This window comes from Protomyctophum parallelum (genome assembly GCF_964188405.1).
Source record: "Protomyctophum parallelum genome assembly, chromosome: 7".
Taxonomy (NCBI): Eukaryota; Metazoa; Chordata; class Actinopteri; order Myctophiformes; family Myctophidae; genus Protomyctophum; species Protomyctophum parallelum.
In genome coordinates, this window is record NC_139705.1 from 44,407,700 (window position 1) to 44,430,936 (window position 23,237).

At 47.3% G+C, this 23,237-nt stretch overlaps 1 protein-coding gene across 4 annotated transcripts in view; it reads left to right on the plus strand.

Annotated features, from left to right (window-relative positions):
- Positions 1 to 23,237, plus strand: part of LOC310861822 (nuclear receptor coactivator 3-like) — an 83,302-nt gene that overhangs the window by 52,498 nt on the left and 7,567 nt on the right. For 3 of the 4 annotated variants that reach the window (XM_083769471.1, XM_083769472.1, XM_083769473.1), the window contains exons 5-20: positions 765 to 865; positions 1,827 to 2,001; positions 4,902 to 5,093; positions 5,265 to 5,351; positions 8,043 to 8,183; positions 8,847 to 8,994; positions 9,659 to 10,239; positions 10,968 to 12,169; positions 13,035 to 13,167; positions 15,557 to 15,715; positions 16,739 to 16,972; positions 17,552 to 17,657; positions 18,161 to 18,332; positions 20,318 to 20,641; positions 21,284 to 21,385; positions 22,185 to 22,440. In XM_083769471.1, the coding sequence (XP_083625597.1) occupies positions 765 to 865; positions 1,827 to 2,001; positions 4,902 to 5,093; positions 5,265 to 5,351; positions 8,043 to 8,183; positions 8,847 to 8,994; positions 9,659 to 10,239; positions 10,968 to 12,169; positions 13,035 to 13,167; positions 15,557 to 15,715; positions 16,739 to 16,972; positions 17,552 to 17,657; positions 18,161 to 18,332; positions 20,318 to 20,641; positions 21,284 to 21,385; positions 22,185 to 22,440 (4,113 nt within the window). The remainder of the gene's footprint in view (positions 1 to 764; positions 866 to 1,826; positions 2,002 to 4,901; positions 5,094 to 5,264; positions 5,352 to 8,042; positions 8,184 to 8,846; positions 8,995 to 9,658; positions 10,240 to 10,967; positions 12,170 to 13,034; positions 13,168 to 15,556; positions 15,716 to 16,738; positions 16,973 to 17,551; positions 17,658 to 18,160; positions 18,333 to 20,317; positions 20,642 to 21,283; positions 21,386 to 22,184; positions 22,441 to 23,237) is intronic. The other variant, XM_083769474.1, reaches the window with a different exon arrangement.

Below are 23,237 nucleotides of genomic sequence, written 5' to 3' on the forward strand. Positions count from 1 at the left end.
TGGTGGTTAGACAGCAGTGGCTGCGTGTGATTTTTTTTCCTTCTTTCTTTGTGTGGGTATCTTTGCCCCCTGGGAGCTAATCAGATGGAATGATTCCTGTAGCCTAGCAGCCCCAGCCTCCTTTTTCAGACCCAGCCCTGCATTAATACAGCAGCACAGGCCACAGCATCCATCCACACGTCCACAGCCCCAGTTCTATCTCTCTCCTCTCTCCTCTCTCTCTCTCTCTCTGTCTCTGTCTCTCTCTCTCTCTCTCTCTCTCTCTCTCTCTCTCTCTCTCTCTCTCTCTCTCTCTCTCTCTCTCTCTCTCTCTCTCTCTCTCTCTCTCTCTCTCTCAGCCCCAGCCTACCAGACAGTCCCTCAGAGTCTGACACTGAATATAAAGCATGAGGACGGTTGCTACCTGCACCACATGCTCCCAGCCCTCTCTACCCCGCCTGACAGCCTCCTCAGAGGAACCTGCTTGCCGCCGGCCGTGTCTCTCTCTCTCTCTCTCTCTCTCTCTCTCTCTCTCTCCTCTCACCTGTAGTTTTAATCAATAGGGAATGTTGAGAAACGCTGCCCCCTGCTGGGCATGGCCAGCGGATAAGGTGACTGGCAGGTATCTTTTTGTCGCTGCCTGTTTGCTGCTGCTCTTCCTGTATAGGGATTAGGCTTTCTGCACGGAAGTTAAGATGAAAGTGTGACCATTTATTTTTCTGATATTGTGACTGCGCGGCTGTCCTCTTAAATCATGCTCTCCTTCCTTCCCTCGTTTCCAACAGGGAAAGCCTCGTCCAACGATGACGACGTCCAGAAGTCGGACGTGTCGTCCACAGGTCAGGGGGTCATCGACAAGGACCACCTGGGGCCGCTTCTGCTGCAGGTGAGTGAGGCGGCGCTCCGCTCCTTGTGGGCTGACCACTTTGCCATCGGCTGGGCAACATGACTTCAAATAAATTCGCCTCGATTTCAGTCAATGAACAATTATTGAAAAGACGAATCAATACGACGAGTTGTGAGCTTGTAGATCGTCTGTTTTCTATAAGTATATTACATGGTTAAGTAGAACCGGTTACAAACCGTTACATGGTCAAGTACTCAAGACTAATCGATTTATTCGAGGATAAAAAAAATACATTCAAATTCTCGATTTAAGCAATATTATGCGTAACACAAGAGGGTGTGCTTTACCGTGATTATTGGCACGCCAGTGATGCGGTCCGCAAACATCACTGAAAGTGCCAATAACCTACAGGTAAAACACACCCTCGAGTGTAGTATTGCGATTATACAACAGTTACCCCCCCCCCCCCCCCCCATGTGTCCAGGATGTAATTAAAGCCATATTTGGGAGTCAGAGGCACGTGTCTCTTTTCACCTGGAGATGGAAAAAAAATCAACCCCATATGCCTAGCGACCATTGGTTCACGAGTTAGGGGCCGTGGAAAAAAGCTTGTTTTGACCAAAAACAGGGGAAACTAAAAAATATATTTTTCTGAATTAAATAGCACTAGTGCCGGCATAGATTATTATTATTCATTTTTGCCTGTTCTACGTTATAAGTCTCCTAGCAACCTGGGGTCATTCAGACGGTGGCGACAAGCACCCTCTAGAGTTTAACACTGAAGACACAAAATCTCGCTTTTCTTGGTTTATGGGTTCTTAAATATCGGTTTTGATGTATTTTCGGTTAATTGCCCAGCCCCAATTCGCCGCCATTCACTCTGCCCAGCGATCGATGGGCGGAGCCTTCGACCCCGCCGATCCGATCGGCGACCCTGTTCGCTGTCGACTGACTTCCTGTCGCTTGTCCCGCCCCGTCCTGTCCTGTCCTGTCCCGGCAGGCGCTGGACGGCTTCCTGTTCGTGGTGAACCGGGAGGGCAGCATTGTGTTCGTGTCGGACAACGTGACGCAGTACCTGCAGTACAAGCAGGAAGAGCTGATCAACACCAGCGTCTACAACATCCTGCACGACGACGACCGCGAGGACTTCCACAAGAACCTGCCCAAGAACAACGGTACAGAACCGCACGCACGCACGCACACATACACACACACACACACACACACGTATACGCACGCACGCACACACACACACACACACACACACATATACACACACAGCAGTGCTGCTTTGTCTAGTCAACAGAACTCTCTTTGACATCTCCCATAGGGATGAGGCACAGAGAGAACTTTTAAGAGGTTACAACACAACAGCCACAAGCACATCAACATAAACACACGCAAACACACACACACACACACACACACACACACACACACACACACATGCAACTTATTTATTCATAACCCTCTCCACTCTAATGAGGAGCACCTGGGGAGGCCTGTTCAAGTGGATGAGAGCTTTAGGGATCCTCTCGCACGCATACACGCGCAGACACACACACACACACACACACACACACACACACACACACACACACACACACACACACACACACACATGCAGTAGCCCTCCCTTTCACCCACACGTTGCTAAGCAGGCAGAGCGTAGAGGAGCTGCCAGTCAAACTCAGTGGTCCAGACACTGTAGAACAGGCCTGAGTCCATCTGGAAAGCACTCACTACTGATATATATGGATATATGCATGTGTGGGCGTACTTGTATCACTGTACTTGTGAGGGCCAAATGTAGAGGCTTTACAATTAGGAAAAGATCCAGTTTAGAATTAGAGGTCGGGGTTAGAGTTTTCCATATTTTACACTTAGTTACACGCTGATGTCACACACCCAGACAGCAACACTTTGTGAGCTTGTAGATTCGCTATAGTTTTATGGCTATTGTTCGGCTATTATCAGCCTACAATGCTGTCTTGAAAAGTTTAAGTCCTCACAAGTATAGTAATATGTGCGTGTGTGTGTGTGCGTGCGTGTGTGCGTGCGTGCGTGCGCGCAGGTCTGTTTCTCTTGTCAGTGTGTAGTCACGTGTCGCTGAGCATTTGCAAGAGTAAGCATCTGTGTTTTGATTTACATGCTCCTGACTGTAATGAGCTTGCATATCTTGACATGCGCGCTTGCTTGCGCATGCGTCTGCTCGAGTGTGTGCGCGTGCGTGTGTGCCTGTGTGTGTGTGTGTGTGTGCGCTTGCGTGTGTGTGTGTGTGTGTGTGTGTTGCATGTGAGTACAGTGCGCGCACACCAGGAGCACTATTTATAAAGCTGATTAATTATGGATATGTGTGCTCAGCTGAACCTGCTACTCGATTAACTGGCCCAGCAGTGTTCCTAAGCAGCGACTCCCAGCGCGTCATTGACACGACTCTCTCAACTCTACTCTTTCATCTCTCCCGTTTCCTGTCTCTCTTCGTCCTTAACTTCTGAAGGCCCGTCCGTCCTCTCCTTTCTCCTTCTCCTTGTCCCAGCAGTCCCCTCCTTCCTTCCCCGTCTTTCTCACCCTCATTCATACTTAATATGGCAACCCACTATGCTGAATAATGTGCTTGTCATTTCTTTCCCTGCATCCCCCGTTGGTTGCTCTCTCTCTCAACCTTTTCTCTCTCTCTACTCTTCTCCCTCTCTCTTTCTATCTCTCTCTCTGATCTCTTAGCTCTCTCTCCACTCTCTCGTACTCTCTCTGTTCTCTCTCTCTCTCTCTCTCTCTCTCTGTTCTCTCTGTCTACAGTATCTCTCTCTCTCTCTCTCTCTCTCTCTCTCTCTCTCTCTCTCTCTCTCTCTCTCTCTCTCTCTCTCTCTCTTATTGTGTCTCGTTGTGTGCTGCTCGCTCCCCTTCATTATCTTTTGGACCCATGAATGAAATACGCTCTCTGTGCACATTCCTGTAGGATGACCGCTGACCACGGCAACTACAGTTCAACACACACACACACACACACACACACACACACACACACACTGAGGCAACCACACAGTGTGCTTTCGTTTCCGACTCCTATTCTCTTTCACCAGCCCTGCGTCTTGCCTCACTGCTGTCTAATTGTGTCTGAGGGGAGATGTCGGTCTTGGCGGCCATGTTCTCTTGCCTCTGTCAGCTTTGGAGGGGAGGCTCCCGTGGCCTTGTTAAATCACCTCTCACTATCAGTTATAAGCCTCCTGGCAACACCCCTCCCCCCCCCCCCATCATCCTCCCTCCACCTGGCGGAGCGGGAACCCTAACCCCCCCCCCCACACACACACACACACACACACACACACACACACACAACCCACCTCCCTGGCTCACTCAAGGCCCTGGGGTTTGATAACGCTTCGCACAGACCTTGGAGGAGAGTTGGACGCCTCACTGAAGTTTGCCATCCTCCAGCAGCCACCCTACCCCACCCCTCCGCTCCGCTCCCCGCCCTCTCCCATGTGAAGGTGACCCGCTCAGTGTGTGTGTGACTGTGTGTGTGTGTGTGTGACTGTGTGTGTGTGTGTGTGTGTGTGCACTCTGATGAGGAGTCGGGGTCTAAATGAGGATAGATGGCAGAGTGTCCGTGCCCCCCCCCCCCTGCACCGCCACAGAGCAGAGCAGAGGAAAGAGGCAGAGATATTGGAAATCGACACGTTGGCTCCATTAATCCCATGGTCCATTTAGCCCGGAGTGTGAGCGGGAGGGGAGGCTTCTGCTTCTCAATTTAAAACGGAAAATACATGTTGCGGTGTGGTTAAGCGGGCGGCAGGCCATTGTGCGTGCGTGTGAGTGTGCGTGCCTGTGCACGCGTTCTCAACGTGCGTGTTTTGAAGGTGAGGGGTGCGTGTGTGTGTGCGCGCGAGAATGTAAACAATCCAATATTGTTTGTTTAGACCTTTGTATCTATTTGCTGCATGCATTGAATATTAATCTCTGAAGCCCTGTAGGTTATGAGTGCAGCTTATTGTGTTATTGTGAGTCGTCTGTCAGCGTTTTGCCTAACACACATTATCCTGACATCGCGCCGCCGCCGCTCTCTTGTTCCCAGTAAATGGCGTGTCGTGGGGAGGCGAGGCGGTGCGACAGAAGAGCCACACCTTCACGTGTCGGATGCTGGTCAAGTTTGGCCACGTCGGCCCCCACGGCCCCATGGACGAGGCCCCCGGTGGAGGCCCGCGCTACGAGACCATGCAGTGTTTCGCCCTCACGCAGCCCAAGGCCATGATAGAGGAGGGAGAAGGTGAGCAGATGTTCGCACGCACGCACGCACGCACACACACACACACACACACACACACACACACACACACAGACACACACACACACACCGTCTTATAGAGATGTATAGCCTTATATGAGAAGCTGTGCTGACTCTGTGCTGACTCCTTCCCTCCCTCCCTCCCTCTCTCAGACCTCCAGTCGTGCATGATCTGCGTTGCGCGCCGCGTCACCGCCATGGAGAGAACCGAGAGCTTCAACACGAGACACGAGCTCTCAGGTGAGAACCGGCTCGCCTTCAACACTGAGACTCCACGCCATTAATACGTACCATGGAAACCTCACGTTTTTTTTTCAAAACTAACCTAAAATCCATTTAGGCCTTGTGCAATCAATTTATAGACATGACATGAAGAATAACAACAAAATTCAATATCATCAATAACAAATCAAAATGTAAAACTCTATTCAACAGAGTGGGGGAAAAGGAAGGGCGGGTGGTTTGTTTTGAAAGTGGGCGGTACCAGATCGTTGTTGTTTTGTTTTTATACGTCTTTACGGGCATGGCACCCAGTGCATAGTTGATTTAGATACGGGATGACGTCCCTGGCACTTAAACAATTTACTTACTGAGGGAATGTTTGGAACCGAAAATAATGAATTCTATACAATTTACAATTTACAATTTAGGCATTTAGCAGACGCTCTTAATCCAGAGCGACTTACATTTAAGCAAGAACAAAAGCATGGGAATACATCACATAAAAGTATTTATCAATATCATGAAACATGCGTAAGCTAAGAAAGTAACAGTGGAATATCTATATAATGAAACTATACATACACTATACATATAAACTATACATATTTACTACTATGCTATACATATGTACTATTACCTAGATCAGGGGTGCCCACACTTTTCTTTTTACTTGAGAGGCACTTTCAAAATGACCAGCTCAACTAGATCTACCCACCAAAAAAATATTATCCCGTTGCTGAAATTTGTTTAAAAATGTACCTGAGGGGGCTGATGGAATAGCGTCGCTGGCGTTACATACAGTACAGCAAGACACAAGACAAACGGAATGGGGAGAATGGAATTGGTAGGGTGTTTTTTAGAGACATAAGACAAACGGAATATGGGGAGAATGGAATTGGTAGGGTGTTTTTTAGAGACATAAGACAAACGGAATGGGGAGAAGGGAATTGGTAGGGTGTTTTTTAGAGACATAAGACAAACGGAATATGGGGAGAATGGAATTGGTAGGGTGTTTTTTAGAGACATAAGACAAACGGAATGGGGAGAATGGAATTGGTAGGGTGTTTTTTAGAGACATAAGACAAACGGAATATGGGGAGAATGGAATTGGTAGGGTGTTTTTTAGAGACATAAGACAAACGGAATGGGGAGAATGGAATTGGTAGGGTGTTTTTTAGAGACATAAGACAAACGGAATGGGGAGAATGGAATTGGTAGGGTGTTTTTTAGAGACATAAGACAAACGGAATGGGGAGAATGGAATTGGTAGGGTGTTTTTTAGAGACATAAGACAAACGGAATGGGGAGAATGGAATTGGTAGGGTGTTTTTTTGTTTGTAACTTTGTAATGCTACTGACCTTTGTGCACAACAATCTTGAAAACAAAGTATTGCATTGTGGGTTTGTTAATTAATTAAGTCACCTTAATTCAAGTGTCAAGTCTTATTTAAATTAAATATATTTTTAGGACCATGCCATGCTGTGATCTACCTGCACAGCCTCTGTGATCTACTGGTAGATCACCATCTACCTTTTGGGCAGCCCTGACCTAGATGTAGTGAGAGTTTGTTATCGCTAAGCCAAGTACAGATTTTGGTGAATTCGGTACTGAGAGCCTCCTCGACTTGCATTTTGTTCTCGCCCGAGATCAGGAGTGCAGAGTCGTCTGCTTAAAGCAAACATTAAAAGTCCATAGACTTGGCTGCCACATGACGTCACAACAAAAAGCGGCTGTTTATAAAGTATACTTGAGTTTTACTTCAGTAAAAGTCAATTTAACCTTTAAAATTACTTAATTAAATTAGCTCACACTAAATGTACTTAAGAAAGGTATCTGGTAGTTAAGTATCAAAACAAAAAGACAAGTACAGTCATTTAAAGTAAAAGTACAAATATCAGGTTTTTCATAGTACAAAGCAACAAAACAGTGAGACATCAACGGAGAAGAGCACAGCATGAGTTTTGACTGCAGTTGGTCCGTTACATGAGTGTAATGGACACGTAATTACATGTAATTACATTACATGGCCATCTCCCTCAATTCCTGGCTACCTATTTTGAGTGGACTCCAATCACCGAATAGCACCCTAGACTGAATGTCACGATGCCCTCAACTCAACTAAGTGGTCCTTTAAAGGAGTAGGTCACCCAAAAAGATATTTATTTTCTATCTATAGAGCACCGAAGTCCTGACGTAACTCGCTCATCCCGACGATTCCCCTGGTTCGCGGAAGTAATTTCTCTATGGAGAATAACATGGGGTGATCTTAATATCGTCTACTATAAGCGTTGTGGTCCAAAAATAAACAAGCTGTCTCTGCGTTATTGTCAGGGAGGTGTCTCTGTATCGTTTGCAACAGTCAGTCACTCATATATGATACAGTCTGCTTCTAGCGAAAATGTAACTAATTCAGTAGCAGTAACATTAGCGTTTTCTCTCAGTCAGTTGATTCTTCATATCCATATGACTGAGTGAAGCGGCCGGGGTGACATGTTTATTTTTCAAACACAGTTCTTATATGAAGCAATCTAAAAATCCTCCTATGGCGATTTCAATGCAACTAAAAAAATACATGAACCTGGGGACTGACGCCCTCTACTGAAAGTGACGTCAGACTTCGGTGCTCTATAGACTACCGAAGTCCTGACTGTTTGGGATACAGTGCTGTATATGTGGTACTAATCCCTCCGGGTTGGTCCTTCCTCCAGGTAAGCTGATCCAGATCGACCAGAACTCGTTGCGTTCGTCCATGCGTCCAGGCTGGGAGGATCTGCTGAGAAGATGCATCCAGATGTTCCTTCAACACAGCGATGGACAGCCCTGGTCACACAAACGCCACTATCATGAAGGTTGGTTTGGCTGGAGGGAGGCGCATGCATGCACACACACGTACACACACACACATGCACACCCTTTTGGGGTTCTTGTTGCTATGTACTGTATATAGCAGCATAACATTTTTGTAAAATTGTAATATAAATATATATATGTTTTTCAGAAAACTGAGGTAAGGATTTAGAAGGAGTTTTTAGAATCGGCCTCAGTCCTAATTGGGTTAACAGCTGGCCCAACCTATCCCTAACCCTAAAACTATCCGTAACCCCTCACCTAACACTAAACCTAATCCCTGAATGCCTAATCCTAAACCAACCTGAATCCTTTTTAACCATAAAAAAAAAAAGATTGTTCTGGGGACCAGAACAATGTCCTTGTGAGGTAGGTATCGATTTAGTTGATTAGCTACAAAGATAATAAATCATTGTGTGTGCACAACACACACACACGCACGCACGCACACGTGCACGCACACACACTCACCTGATGCACTCACATTTCAATCCCACGAGTAGCAGTGCCAAATACCCTGGCATTGATCTCCATTGTAACCATTTTCATACTGTATCTGAGTGATTGATTGGTGGCCAGTGTACAGTATGTTGATGTGAAGTGTGTGTGTGTGTGTGTGTGTGTGTGTGTGTGTGTGTGTGTGTGTGTGTGTGTGTGTGTGTCAGCCTTCCTGCAGGGTCACGCTGAGACCCCGCTGTACCGCTTCTCTCTGTCGGACGGCACGCCGGTCACGGCGCAGACCAAGAGCAAGCTGTACCGCCACCCCATGAGCAACGAACCGCAAGGCTTCATCTCTACTCACCTGCTGCAGAGGTCACAACCTGCATGCACGCACACGCAGTCACGCACGCACGCACACACACAATCTAATCAACTTAAGCTTATCCACTTAAGCCATATTTTAAAAATCACACGTGTGATGTGACATGCGCTCATCGTAGAGCATCATGACGCAGCATAATTCTCCATTCATTGTCAATAATGGAATTTAACAAAAATACAGATTTGCTCGTCTACATATGACCTAAATTCTCCATTCATTGTCAATGCCATTTAATGTTTGTGTTAGGACAAAAATACAGATTTGCTATGACACATAATCACATATGACATAAATTGTCCATTCATTATCAATGGGAATTTAATGTTTGTGTCTACACTATAGCTGAATATAGGAGGGGCTAGCGGCCCTCAAAAATTCCGACAACAAAAAAGATTCATTGTAGACGGCTCGTACATCTGCTAATAGTTTAAAATAGTTTGAATTTAAGACTTGTGAATTGTTTGTTGTTTGAATGTTTTTGCCTATGCTCAAAATAACCATGCAATAGCATAGGGAATTTTAATTGGACATTTATGTCAAAACCTGCACTACATCTGCGCTCTGAGTAACACTGCTTCATTGCACACGTCATTGTCAGCAGAAGTTTGTCTTTTCCTCCAAATCTAACGCTTGTCTTCCGTCCTCCTGCTGCAGGGAGCCCAACGGGTACCGCTCTGCGCAGGGCGGAGGAGGCATGATGCCCGGCCCCATGAGGCCGCCGCCCCAGGGCATGGGGGGGCCCAACCCCAACCCCCAGATGACCATGAACCCTGGCGGAGGCATGCAGGGCATGGGTGGCATGGGCGGTGGCATGAACAGGGGCTTTGGCATGAACGAGCAAGCTCACATGGGGCACATGGGAGCCATGTACGGTGGCGGAGGAGGACAAGGAGGACAAGGAGGAGGAGGAGGAGGTGGAGGTGGAGGAGGGCCAGGGGGACCAGGAGGTGGCATGGGTCACCGCATGATGCAGATGAACCAGATGAATCAGATGGGACACATGAACCAGATGAACCAGATGGGGCCCATGGGTGCCATGAACCACCCGGCCATGCAGCAGCAGCAGCAGCAGCATCCACAGCAGCCCCCGTTCCAGAGCGCCGGGGGCTTTGGGCTCGGCGGCATGAGCAGCCCCTCTGGGAGCCCCCGCATGGGCGGACCCCAGCAGGGGCTCTTGATGTCACCCCGCAACCGAGGGAGCCCCAAGATGGGAGCCAGCCAGTTCTCACCGGGAGGTATGTAGGCTACCGCCCGAAATGTGTCACTGTCGTAGAGGTCTTCTTCACGGGTCTGTGCAAACCGAACATACACAAAGGTGTGATGCGTGATGATTAACCCATTTTGATCTACAAGCTCATAGCGCGCCACCGAGTGGCGCGCTACGAGCTTGTAGGTCTGCTATTTTTGACTGACATAGAAACATAGCTTTTTCAGAAAACTGTCAGGATGTAGAAGACTCAGACAGTTTTATATAGTTTCAGGCGTGTGCTGGGTGCAGATTCCAAATGAACATATAGAAATATAATTAAATCTGCACTTCCTTCGTCAGTGTCAAATTTTTGACCGAAGCGCGTTTGTCTGTCTGGTATGACTGCTGCTGCGGAGCACTATCTTAATTAATAAAGACTCTTACTTGACTGGAAGTGCGGATTTAATTCTTTATCAATACTATGCAATCATGGATTCCTTCTTCATTGAGGTGAAAACATGATTTCATTGCTTCTTTTCTTTTCATTGCTTCTTACTGTAGGCTGCTACGACATTTTTAATAGCCATGCTAACGATTATAGGTTTGTCAGGTCGGTTCTGAAAAATCTCGGAACCAATGGGATCTCAGAACTAATTTCACAGGTCCATTAGGGTCTGGGTCTGTCATTTTGGACCCGTGAAGAGCTCTACTCTGTTGTGTACACTGTACAGAACGTGTGTATTTATTGATTTTGTGTGTGTGTGTGCGTTCTAGGTCTTCACTCTCCCATGAGTGGCCTTGGCCCTGGCGGAGGGGGCGGGGCCTGTAACACCACCTTCTCCAGCAGCTCCCTGAACGCCCTGCAGGCCATCAGCGAGGGCGTGGGGAGCTCCCTGCCCTCCACCCTCACCTCGCCGTCCCCCGTGCACAAGCCCGACAGCTCCCCCAGCGTGCACTCCTCCTCCTCCTCTGGGCCCCAGCCTGCCGGCGGCGCTCAACCCACCAAACCGGGCCAGGACGGCTCCAAGAGCCCCGTAGGAGGAGGAGGAGGCCTAGGTCCTCCTGGACCCGGTGACCACCACCACCCCCTGCACCACCACCACCACCACCACCACCAGCAGCAGCAGCAGCAGCAGCAGCAGCAGCATAAGCATCCCCAGGCGGAGAGCGCCGCCGAGCGACCAGACAGCCAGGCCGCTGCGCCGGGCAAAGAGTCTACGGAGGGAGGAGGAGGCGGAGGTGGCGAGGTGGGCGCGGCGAGCTCCGCCTCCGATCCCCCAAACCGGAGGTTGCCGGACAGCAAGGGCCACAAGAAACTGCTGCAGCTGCTGACCTCGCCGACCGAGGAGCTGGGGATGACCAGCGGCCCAGTCGGGCCTCCCGCTCCGCCACCGTCCGTTGGCGGTGCCGGAAACACGCCCGGCGGCCCCCCCGACAGCAAGGACCCTACCGGGGGCATGACCAGCCCCTCGTCCACCGGCGTCTCCTCCTCGTCCTCGGCCTCCGCCAATCAGGGCGGGGCGACGGGGCCAGGGGGCGTGTCCTCCGCGGCGATGTCCTCGGCCCAGTACACCGCCTCGCTGCAGGAGAAGCACAAGATCCTCCACAAGCTGCTGCAGAACGGCAACACGCCTGACGAGGTGGCCAAGATCACCGCCGAGGCCACCGGGAAGGTCACGCTGCAGGCCTCCCAGGAGGGAGGGGAGGCGGGGGGAGGCGGGGGCCCCGGGCCGGCGGGGATCCTGGAGCCCAAACAGGAGCAGCATAGCCCCAAGAAGGAGAAGACCCACGCCCTGCTCCACTACCTCCTCAACAAGGACGACTCCAAAGAGCCGGTGGACGTCAAGCCTAAGGCCGAGGAGCTGGAGGGGAAGGGGCCCCCGGGGGCCCCGTGCGGCCCTCCACGGAGTGGCCCCGGATCTGGACCCACATCGGAACATCCTGAGAGCAAGATCAAGTCAGAGCCACCTGATGAGGCGAGACCACACTTTTTATTATTATTATTGTATAATGTATACCAGGGGTGACCACACTTTTTTGACTTGAGAGCTACTTTCAAAATAACCAGCTCAACAAGATCTACCCACAAAGAATATATTGATATATTATCCCATTGCTGAAAAGACAAACGCACTTGGAATGGTAAATAGAGTGGGGGAAATGGATTTTTTGCATATAACTTGGTGGTACTGACATTTGTGCGCAACACTCTTGAAAACAAAGTATTGCATTGTGGGTTTGAGCTGACGGGCCCTTTTTGATGTCAATCAATTCAAGTGGCAGATGCCAAAAACATATTTGTAATATATTTAAATTTAAATTATGTATATTTTTAGGGGCATGTCATGTGATCTACCTGCACAGCCTTTGTGATCTGTGATGTTTTTAAAGTCCTAAATGCATCCCCCCCCCCCCCCCCCCTCTATTCATCGGTCCTCACCCATACACCCCAGCCAGGGCCCTGAGGTCAGCTGATCAGCTGCTCCTGACTGCCCAATTCCAGGTCCAGAGGCGACCGTGCTTTTTCAGTGTATTGAAAGATTTGCTAAAATGTTTTTGAATAGCCACAGTGTCAAATATGGATGAAGTGGTTAAAAGGCCATATTAAAATGTTCTTCTGCGGACCCCCTGGTACAATGACCAGTCATTGAGTCAATGATGAATCATTGCTTAAAGTGCTTTGAAAAGGTGCTCAAATTAACGTGATTAAAATGTGTTTAAATAATCACTGATTCTAATCAGTGACTAATCACTGAGGATGTGTACTATGAAGCTTGTTGTAAAGTGAATTGTGTTCACGTTTGACTGTGTCTTTTTCTCACTTCTGCCTCTTTTTAACAGCTGGACAACTTGGAGTCTATCTTAGGAGGTCTGAGGGGCTCCGGGTCCGAGTTCTACCCCGACCCGGCCGTAGGCGGGGCAGCTAGCGATGCAGGAAGCAAGCCCCAGGGTTGCGTCGATGACAATATGCAGGGTAAGCAGCGGTGTTAATTTCGTCGACTAAAACCGTGACAAAAAAATGTTCGTCGACCATCTTTTTTCACTGACTAAAACTAAATAAAAACGACGCTATGATGACTAAAACTAAGGTCGCCTTCACACCAGGGTGTTATATTCGAATAATACGAATCCTGCTGCGTATTGTCAGAATGTGCGATTTGATTGGCAGGTGTGAAGGCTCATTTGAATTCTGGTGCGCATCAAACAATCGCATTCTAGTTAGCCAAAAAAACGCTTCCAATCTCACCTGACTTCACTGCACAGGTGTGAATGCAATCTGCATCAAATAAAGGAAATGAAGCAAACAATGGGAATGAGGAGTAAACACAGCTGGAGACGGAGAAGCACACACACACACACACACACACACACACACACACACGACACGTCCAGTCCCTGATGCGTCGGCGACAAACTGCATCCTCGTTACCCTCATTTTATGTCCTAACTATTACTCGAAGTATATTTTTAACACCATAGATGTCACTGTGTATAGTGTATGAATTGAACTCATTGATAAAGTTTCTTCCTGCGGTTCCCCGCTGCGGTTAACTGCGTAGTGTGAGCGCAAACACAGCAAATAAAGTAGATAAAGTGCCCCTCGGGGCACAGGTCTCCACCAGGTCAGGTTGTGGCCTCCTGGTGGCGCTATAACTGGATAAAGTGCCCCTCGGGGCACAGGTCTCCACCAGGTCAGGTTGTGGCCTCCTGGTGGCGCTATAATAGGCCAATGTGCAAAGGTTGCCATTTCTTCTTACGCATTGGATGGCAATTGGATGATTTGAGGCATTTTGTTCCAAAAAATCGTTTTGCAAAAGTCCACCTGTTGGTGGCGCTATAACAGGCCAATGTGAAAAGGGTGGGATATATTCCTCAGCCTAGTAGGAAAGTCTGTGAAAGATTTCACGTAAATTGCAAGCTGTGTTCATGATTTGAGGCTTTTTGTTCAAAACGGGCCAATCCTGCAAACTTTGAAAGCCAATGTTAGCCAATTAGGATGGAATATGAAATATCGGACAGATCCGGCTTGAACACATGACTATAGAGATACTGTGTAACGATTTGCAGGATTTTTGGACAGAATCTGGAGGAGTAATATCAAAATGTGTTTTACAAAGGTCGGCCTCCTGGTGGTACTACAACAGGCCGTTCTGGAAGATTTGCAGAGGTTCATCGTTGGCATCCAGGGAGTGTGTGTGCAAATTTTGGCATCGACCGGGTTAGCGGTGCTGGAGATTAGCTGGTAACAGATGGACAGACGGATGCTAGGGTTAGGGTTCGGGTTAGGGTTAACACACACACACACACTCACACTCACACTCACACTCACACTCACACTCACACACACATAGACACAGACGGAGTGCAAAACATACTCTCTCCCCATGCCTTTGGCCTGGTGGAGACAAAAATGCAAGAATGATGCCACTTTATCCCCCAATCACATCGAGTCTACCGAAGTAGAGGTGAGAATGCGACCTTAGACTAAATGTATTGACAATTTTGTCAACAAATAAAAACTACTACTAGACAAAAATGTTAGGGAGGGACTAGTGGAGAAGAGATTCAGTAGTCAAGTCATTTGACGCTGCAGTTGACCCTGACGAAGGCCCATTCAGGCCGAAATGGTCGTGTTTTAACCCTTGTATTTTAAATCTAATGAAATAAAGGATTTTTCTACTTCAACTGCACAGAGCTGCCTTGGATCCTCTCATTGATCTTTACTCAAAGGTATAGAACCTTTAAAGAACATGCATTATTGAAACCCTCTCCAAAGAGCACCTGTCTGCAGTTTTCTACATAAAGGACCCACGATGCGCTTCTTCTTTTCCTTTTTCTGACAAGTCATTTTATGTTTGGTTGCGCTCCGAAAATAGCAGATCTAAAACTAAATTCAATTGTATAGTTGTAGTTCAACTGATAATACTTATCAAAGGCTAGGCTTCTCAGAGGATAAACAGGAACATGATTGCATTGAATTGCATGTGGCATTGTAAGAATACGTAATGTTTTTTCCTCCAATGTGAGACCCGTTCTGAAGAAGAATACTCTAGCTTTGTACATTTCATTACTATTATGAGTTAGAGGTTGTACAATGAATCCATGTATTGTCAATATTGTCATAATCTGGAGAAGAATCTTGCAGACAGATTACTGTCTTTCGGGTGGGTTAAAGCATTTCAAAAAATGCATTTAAAAAAAAACTGCCCATGAGATTTGCGTTGGACCTGCGGGATCTCAATCCCAATGCAGGGCTCTACTCTCAGACTCAAGGCACATATACAGTACCCACTGTTACATAATGTTTTTTAAGGGGGCTGTTGAAAAGCATGTGAATGAAGATGTTTTTCTTCTTTGTACAGGGAGTCCTGGGATGGCTCCAGGGCCACGTGGACCCTTCCAGAGGGCCATGTCCGTGGATGGGAAGCCTATGGGGGGACCTGGAGGAGTGGGGAGACGCCCCATGCTCATCAAGCAGGAGAATGTGATGGGCGGCCCGGACGGCTACCCGGGAAACATGGGTCGGTGTTATTAATTAACTAGTAGTGTTGTGTCGGTCATGAACGAGGGCTGTTGTTTGGTCCGACATACTAACAGTCCTACAGTCATGAGTCCGACACCCTACCCAAAACCCAACCCTAAACCTAACCTCACAGGTAAATTTTAACCTGCCACGGGTTAATTAGTTGTAACCTGGCCACGCCATGCATGTCGGTGTTATCGGACTGTTAGACTGTTAGTATGTTTAGCAAACGTATGCACCCCAATGAACAAGCGGGTCAAATGAACCAGTTATTTTTGGTCAACAAAATGAACTAGGTCACTTCTGTGAACGATCCGTTCAGTCCATTCAGTTGCAAATGTGAGGCGGTGGAAGACTGTTCGCCGTTTCTCTTTCCTCATTCTGCACGAGCAACAACAACCGACCGTCACATCAAGCTAGGGCATAGCTTGAAGTGACGTTCAGCCTGGCTCGGCCAATAGATTTCAAGGTACTGTACGTCAAGTCTGTGAACGACTGAACGTGAACAACTTGACTCGAGTGACTTTTACAGGGGAAGATCCCCAGCTTCCGGGAGTACGAATTAAATTAACGATATGAACAGATATTTTTACTGAACGACCATGAATGATTTTCTTCACTGAAATGAACGATTTATTGCACATTTTAATTTAATTCTCTCACTCATAGTCATTGAACATATTTATATGTTATTCTCAGGCGGTGGGAAACCTCACTCTCTTGGGGTGGCATTTTGTAAAAATTGCCACCATTTGAATTTGAATGTGGTATATTCTTATTCTGTGCTCTTTTCAGCACAAACCCACAATTCCGCAGCCTTTATCCTTGAATATATACCATTTATCGTTTAGATCAGATCATCAGTAACTTTCTTTATAACATCTGTTAAACAAACCACACTGACTGATGTGTGTTTATGTTCTACCAAAATGACTTATCACCGGGTCCATCATGACAAGGTACTGTAACTGTCATTGTCCTTTCTGACCACATTTGTCCTTTTTTGTTTTGGTCTCTCCAGGAGGACCAATGAACAGGTCCATGGTTCCCCAGAGGTCCCCAATGGGAGGGTCAGTGGAGTGGGGGATGCCCCGCTCCAGTGCCAGTCCCGTGGGCTCGGCGGGGCACCCCTCCATGGTCCGTCCCGGCATGGACTACAGCAACACCAAGGGCATGATGGGAGGTCCCATGGTCAGCCGCTCCAGCAGTGTGCCTGGCTCCAGGTCCATGCTGCAGCAGCAGCTCATGGATATGGGTACGTCTAGGGCTGGAAGATACCACAATGTAGAAATACTCTGTTACAAGTCAAAGTCTGGTATTCCGAATTTACTGTACTTGGTAGTAAAAGTACAAAAGTACCAGAAGTAAAAGTATTCATTACGCAGAATGAATGTCCCATTTCAAGTTTTATTGTATTAAAACGTTTGAAAATAGCAGATCTACGAGCTTGTAGATTGGGAAACATAGAGTGTAAGTGGTTAATGTATGTTTAGTAATAAAAATCATTAGTAATTAATAATCAAACATTTTGATCTACAAACTCACAACATTTTGTGAGCTTGAATATGAGACAATTTGAATGAAAAAAGGCCTAAAAACTAATTTTAACCATGATAGATTGAAAACACCCATCCTTGGTTCTAGCGACTGATACTGTATGGCCTGATACTGTCCTGTCCTGTTATTTCCGAAGTTTATTTTATTTGAAAGTGAAATATCCCTTTTAAACTAGAAAAAGACAACACAATATTACAAATTCACAGACATTATCTAGGCTTTTATTAAGATATATTGTCAATATATTATCCTTAATTGCGTTGTGTTATGTATTCAGGTGGTTCAGGGGACATGGGTATGGGCATGAGCCCATTCAGCCAGCAGGGCCAACCCAGCCAGTCTCCATCCTGGCCAGATAACGTGATGGGCATGGACGGAAACAGGTCAGTGATGCACTACCTACTTATTTAGATCCTGGTTTACTTCTTACGCCAATTACTTTGTTGTTACTTTGTGCTGTAGTTACTGTGCAGTGTGCACTCGTATTTCTTTTTTAGCCCTCTCAATTCTTCGACCACTTACTTCGTCATTGGTTGAATATGGTTCCTAGCCTTTATATGTTCCTTAATATCGTTTCAGCTTGTCGCTCCGAAACACTGACACATATGTTGAGCAATGTCTCGCTGACGCTGACTAGACAGTGTTTTAGAGTAGCTGATCATGCGTGGTCGTTTTGCAGCTTTTGTTGCCGTTAGTGTGAATGCAGCAGTCTGACCTTGTACTTTGGAGGAAAGCATATCTGCTAAATGGCTAAATTGTAATTGGAGCCAAACTGAGAACATTTTTCAGTTGGCGCTAACGCTGTGTGTGTGTGTGTGTGTGTGTGTGTGTGTGTGTGTGTGTGTGTGTGTGTGTGTGTGTGCGTGTGCGTGTGTGCGCGTTTCAGACGTCAGTTTAATAACCCCCTGGATGAACTCCTGGTGCCGCCCACCACCAGCGAGGGTCAGAGCGATGAGCGGGCGCTACTGGACCAGCTGGACTCTCTGCTGAACAACACAGACGGCATCGCACTGGAGGAGATCGACCGAGCCCTGGGCATCCCTGACCTCGTCAGCCAGGTGAGCAGGACATAGATGTGGATGTATCGTTTAGACTCTTAACGATACATTTATTTATACATGTTTTACACACCTCCTCTTTGCAGTGCTCTAAACTTTAGAGCACTGCAGAGGGGAGGGAGGTGTGTAAAACATGTATAAATAAATAAGAAATATAGCATTGTATCGATATTGTGAGCCCAATATCGTGTCTCGTAATGTGACACTCGACTTCGATTAGTCAACTAATCGATCGAGGGAGTCTTAGTCGACTACCAATCTCTTTTTTTAATTTATTATTATTTTTATTTTTTTGCATGATTCGACTTAGAGATTGGCCTAATTTGTTATATTAAAAGTATAATTATGCTACACATATGTGTTAAACACCCCCCACAGCTCAAATGGAATGATTCTCTATTGCATAACATTTTTGTTATGCAATCAGACCTATTAGACTGATTAGACTGTCAATCTCATCAATGCAAGTAGTTGCCTAATAGTCGATTATTAGTCAGCTATAGTCGACTAATAGACCACATTTGGCGAATCATAGTCTGTCTACTATGCATACTTAGTTGGGGACAACCCTAACTTATAGTATACTAGGTTAGTTCCATTGATCCATGACAGAACACAATCAATTGATTGATCATCATACTATAATTAACCGAATGTCTGAATGTCAGAAACAAACACTTATCTCCTCATTGCCTGCACCAATCGCTCCCACTTTTCACAGAGGCATTGACCATATGAATATGGAGGTCTTAACGGAGCCCTTTGTTCGATTTGACACATTCATTATTAATAATGAATTTATTAGTGAATTGGGCGCAGTACAAATATCTCACAACGGGTAAGGGCTAGTTAATATAAACGTGCACACGGGCCACCCATCTGACCACATTGGGCTGCTGTGTTAAATGGTCAGACACGTAGTCTAGTCTATGAACCACTGGATGTACCAAGTGCACTTTGTTCCACCTCATTCGCGATCCTGCAAGTAATCCAATCATGGAAAAGTGACTTTTTTTTTTTTTTTTTTTTTAAGATATTTTTTTTGCGGCTTACGCCTTTTATTGATTTTTTAAGGGACAGATAGTAGGCTGACAGGAAACGGGAGAGAGATGGGGGGATGACATGCGGTAAAGGCCGTGTCGGGTTCGGGAGTCGAACCCGCGGCACACCGCGACTGGATCACCAGTCCGGTGCCCAGACCGTTACGCTACGGCCTGGGCCGGAAAAGTGACTTCTAACCAAAATATGCATTAAATGTTTTGCTTATGAGCCATGGTGCGCGAGCCGTTCTCCGCTGTTGGATGGATGGACCCTGAGGGAACGAACTGTACCTCTGAGAAAAAAGACATTTACAGAGCTGACGAATAGGAAATGAATCAACCAGATGGATATGTACGAAGAACCTCAATCTCATTCCTCATTCCTCATTCTCATTATTATTCATCTTCACAGGTGTCAGTGGTTCAGGAGTTAAAGAGTGACCGCCTGGGAATCGGAAGGTCCCCGGTTCGATCCTCAGCACCTCCAGGCTTTGTGTCGCCTGGTTAAGTGTCCCCGGGGCAAGACATTTCACCCTTAACGGCTCCCCTGTGTGCTCCCACGGAGCAGGCCCCACACTGCTGGGTCAATTGCAGTGAATTAATTCTCCTCTCTGGGATCATAGATATTTAAAACAAAAATGGATGCCTCATTGGCCGCTGCAGCTCATTAAAGCGACGTGTATCGACATGAGGGCGGAAGTGCGGAAGGCACCCTACGCCACGCTGCCACTCAAGTGACTACTGGCCAATCACAGCACGTCTTTTCCGGGACGTCGGACCCGAACGTCCGCTCTGTGACGCACGCGGAAGCTTCTGTAAAGCACTAGTCTCTAGTTTCGACTGTTTCCTCTCGCAATAGTTGTCTGGCTACGCGATACTAGTGAAGCACCAAGCACTTTCTATGTCTATGTCTGGGATCACTAAATTCTCTTTCTCTCCTCTCAGAGCCAAGGAGAGCAGCAGATGGATCCCTTCCCGGGCCAGGACCCCTCCATGGTCCTGGACCAGAAGCCTCTGTATGGGCAGGGGTACCCCGGCCCCCCGAGCATGGCTATGCAGTCGGCGTACGGAGGGAACCCCATGCAGGGCCAGCCCCAGCAGGGCAGCTTTGGGCCCATGTTGTCCCAAATGGGCCAGGGGGGCAGCTTCCCTGGTATGGGCGGGATGGGAGGCATGGGGCACCCCCGTGCCAACATGATGAGACCCCGGATGATGAGCGCCAACAAGCCCATGAGACTCCAGCTGCAGCAGAGGCTTCAAGGCCAGCAGGTACTGGTTTCATTCCTTTGGATTCCACATGAATGGATTCCACAGAGACCTACTTCTGCTATTTAGATACAACTTTGATTATTCTTTTTAGTTGAGCCTCTTGTATAGCATTTTAGTTTAAATATGCCATTACACTCTCTACCAATTAGGAGTGGGAGTCCGGCCCAGGCCGTAGCGTAACGGTCTGGGCACCGGACTGGTAATCCAGTCGCAGTGTGCCGCGGGTTCGACTCCCGGACCCGACACGGCCTTTACTGCATGTCATCCCCCCATCTCTCTCCCGTGTGTGAGTGATGAGTGGGAGTCCCACTCCTAATTGGTAGAAAGTGTAATGGGACAGAGGCTTTTTAAGCCCAAACCACACCAATGGGTCGTCATGCAACTCCTTGCAACCAAACTGTTTACGAGTAGACGCATGTAGACGCATGTACTGTAGTTGCAAGCAACCATTGAGTTGAACCAATTGAATCACTTGAATCACCATTGCGCCGACATGCAACCAGATATATCACACTGCTGGGACGAATGCTAAAACCGTTTCGTTGTGTCTCGCCCCATTGGTGTGGTTTGGCCTTTAGACATGTAATGAATATAATCTGTTGTGCTTCCGGCTTATGTTGATTATTGCCTCTGCTTCCTCAGTTCATGAGTCAGACGCGGCAGGGCATGGCCATGAAGATGGAGAACCCTGGAGTTGGCCAGCCTGGCATGAGGCCGGGCATGCAGCCTGGCATGGGAGGACAGGTACATGACAAACACCTGTACACACACACACTCAAACTCACACATACTCATTGTCCATGAATATTCATCAAATTCAAACTGAGCTTTGGACAGAGAAGGCCTGTCTATTTTCTGCACACTCAGCTTGTAAAGGCCTGCACAAGGAACTGAACAACATGAACTCTTGCATACGTATTCTGGGGAGAACAATCTGCAAAAATAGCAGTTTATGACCAACTGCTTTCAAGGTTTCATCAAACAACCTGAACTTTGAACATGTGAAGCCTTTTGAGCTGCAATGTAAAACAGGAAAAACAGTGACATCTACTGGCAAATCCCATTGTCAGATTCGCTGACTCTTACGTCACACTCCACAGGAAAATCAGAGCACTTGTTTGAGCCAGAAAACCCCAGACCACAGAAAATGTACTGAATGTTAAAAGTTCAGGTTTTTTGGGTGCAATTGAGCTCAGAAAAATAAAATAATAATAATTTCAAAAACTAATTTTTTTATGTCACAATCCCTTTAAATAACTTTAATGACATTGTCAAGCATTTGGTGTCCTACACAACACCGGAGTAACCACCTCCAACCACTGCAGATGTTCCAGTTGTATTGTGTTAACATAATAGCATTTCACTCATTGGAATAAGTCCCAGAGTTGTAGCTTTATATAGACTTTAAGCTCAGTGGGACTAATCTGGAAATGTTAAGGTGAAATCAGAAAGAAAACACAGACACACATACACACTTGAACTTCACAGCCTGTTTTCACCTAGAAACCTCCCTTGTGATCTTGTGTCCCTCCTCCTCGTGCAGCAGCCTGGCTTCCTGAATGCCCAGATGATGGCGCAGCGCAGCAGAGAGATGGTCACCATGCAGATGAGAAGGCAGAGGATGATGATGCTCATGCAGCAGCAGCAGCAACAGCAGCAGGCTGCGGCAGCCGCCGCCGCGGTGGGAGGCTTCAGCCCGCCCCCGAACGTCACGGCCCCCGGTGGCATGGACAATGCCATGGGAGGCCCCAACATGGGCCAACCTGGCCCCCAGCAGTTTGGCTATGGAGGAAGCTATGGTGAGGTTCTTGGGTCTTTTTTTCTTTTTCTTTTAATCTGCCAATTCCCCCTATTATTGCTTACCTCTACTGGATTGTCTTGGGGAGGGTGTGGACCAGTGATTCTAAACTGTTTCGATTTCAAGGTGGACCCACATTCATCCTCGGCTTAATTCACGGGTTTAAGGGCTGCAGCGCTGGGCACCAAGCTCTGTCCACAAACGGCAGCTATTATTTTTCCTTGGGCTGTTGAAAGCGCTAAAACGTTGCCCAAAATGCTTCTGCAGCACCTGTCACCCCATCTCACCCTACTGAGATGAAAGCTTTCCACAGCACAGTGCTTATTTGCGTATTTTCGACGAATGTTCGCCACTCAGAATAGGGGCGCTAGGTTTCATGTTTCAACTGTGTTGAACTTGGATGAGGCAGGAACAGTAGCATTGGAGAGCAAGCTTGCTTTAAGCTGTGTCGCACGCAGAACCCTATTCTATGCGTGAATAGACGCCCAAAAGTGCTGCAGACAGTTATGAGACAGGAGTTGATTTAATTAGATTGTGTTTAGTGTGTTGTTCTCCCCTGAGCCAAATGCTAAGCTACTGCACCTCACACCAGGTGGAGCAAATTGTGTTTTGTTCGCCAGCCTTCTGGGTCTCACAAGGACACGCAAATTGATTTCACATTCACCATTTCTGATGTTACTGGGACACAGAATGCTTGCTGCTACTGCTGCTCCCTTGTGGCGAGTTTGTGTATTGCAAAACGTTTAGTTCAGAGCCTGCAAAACCTGATCAGATTTTAGTGGCAGAATATGAAATATA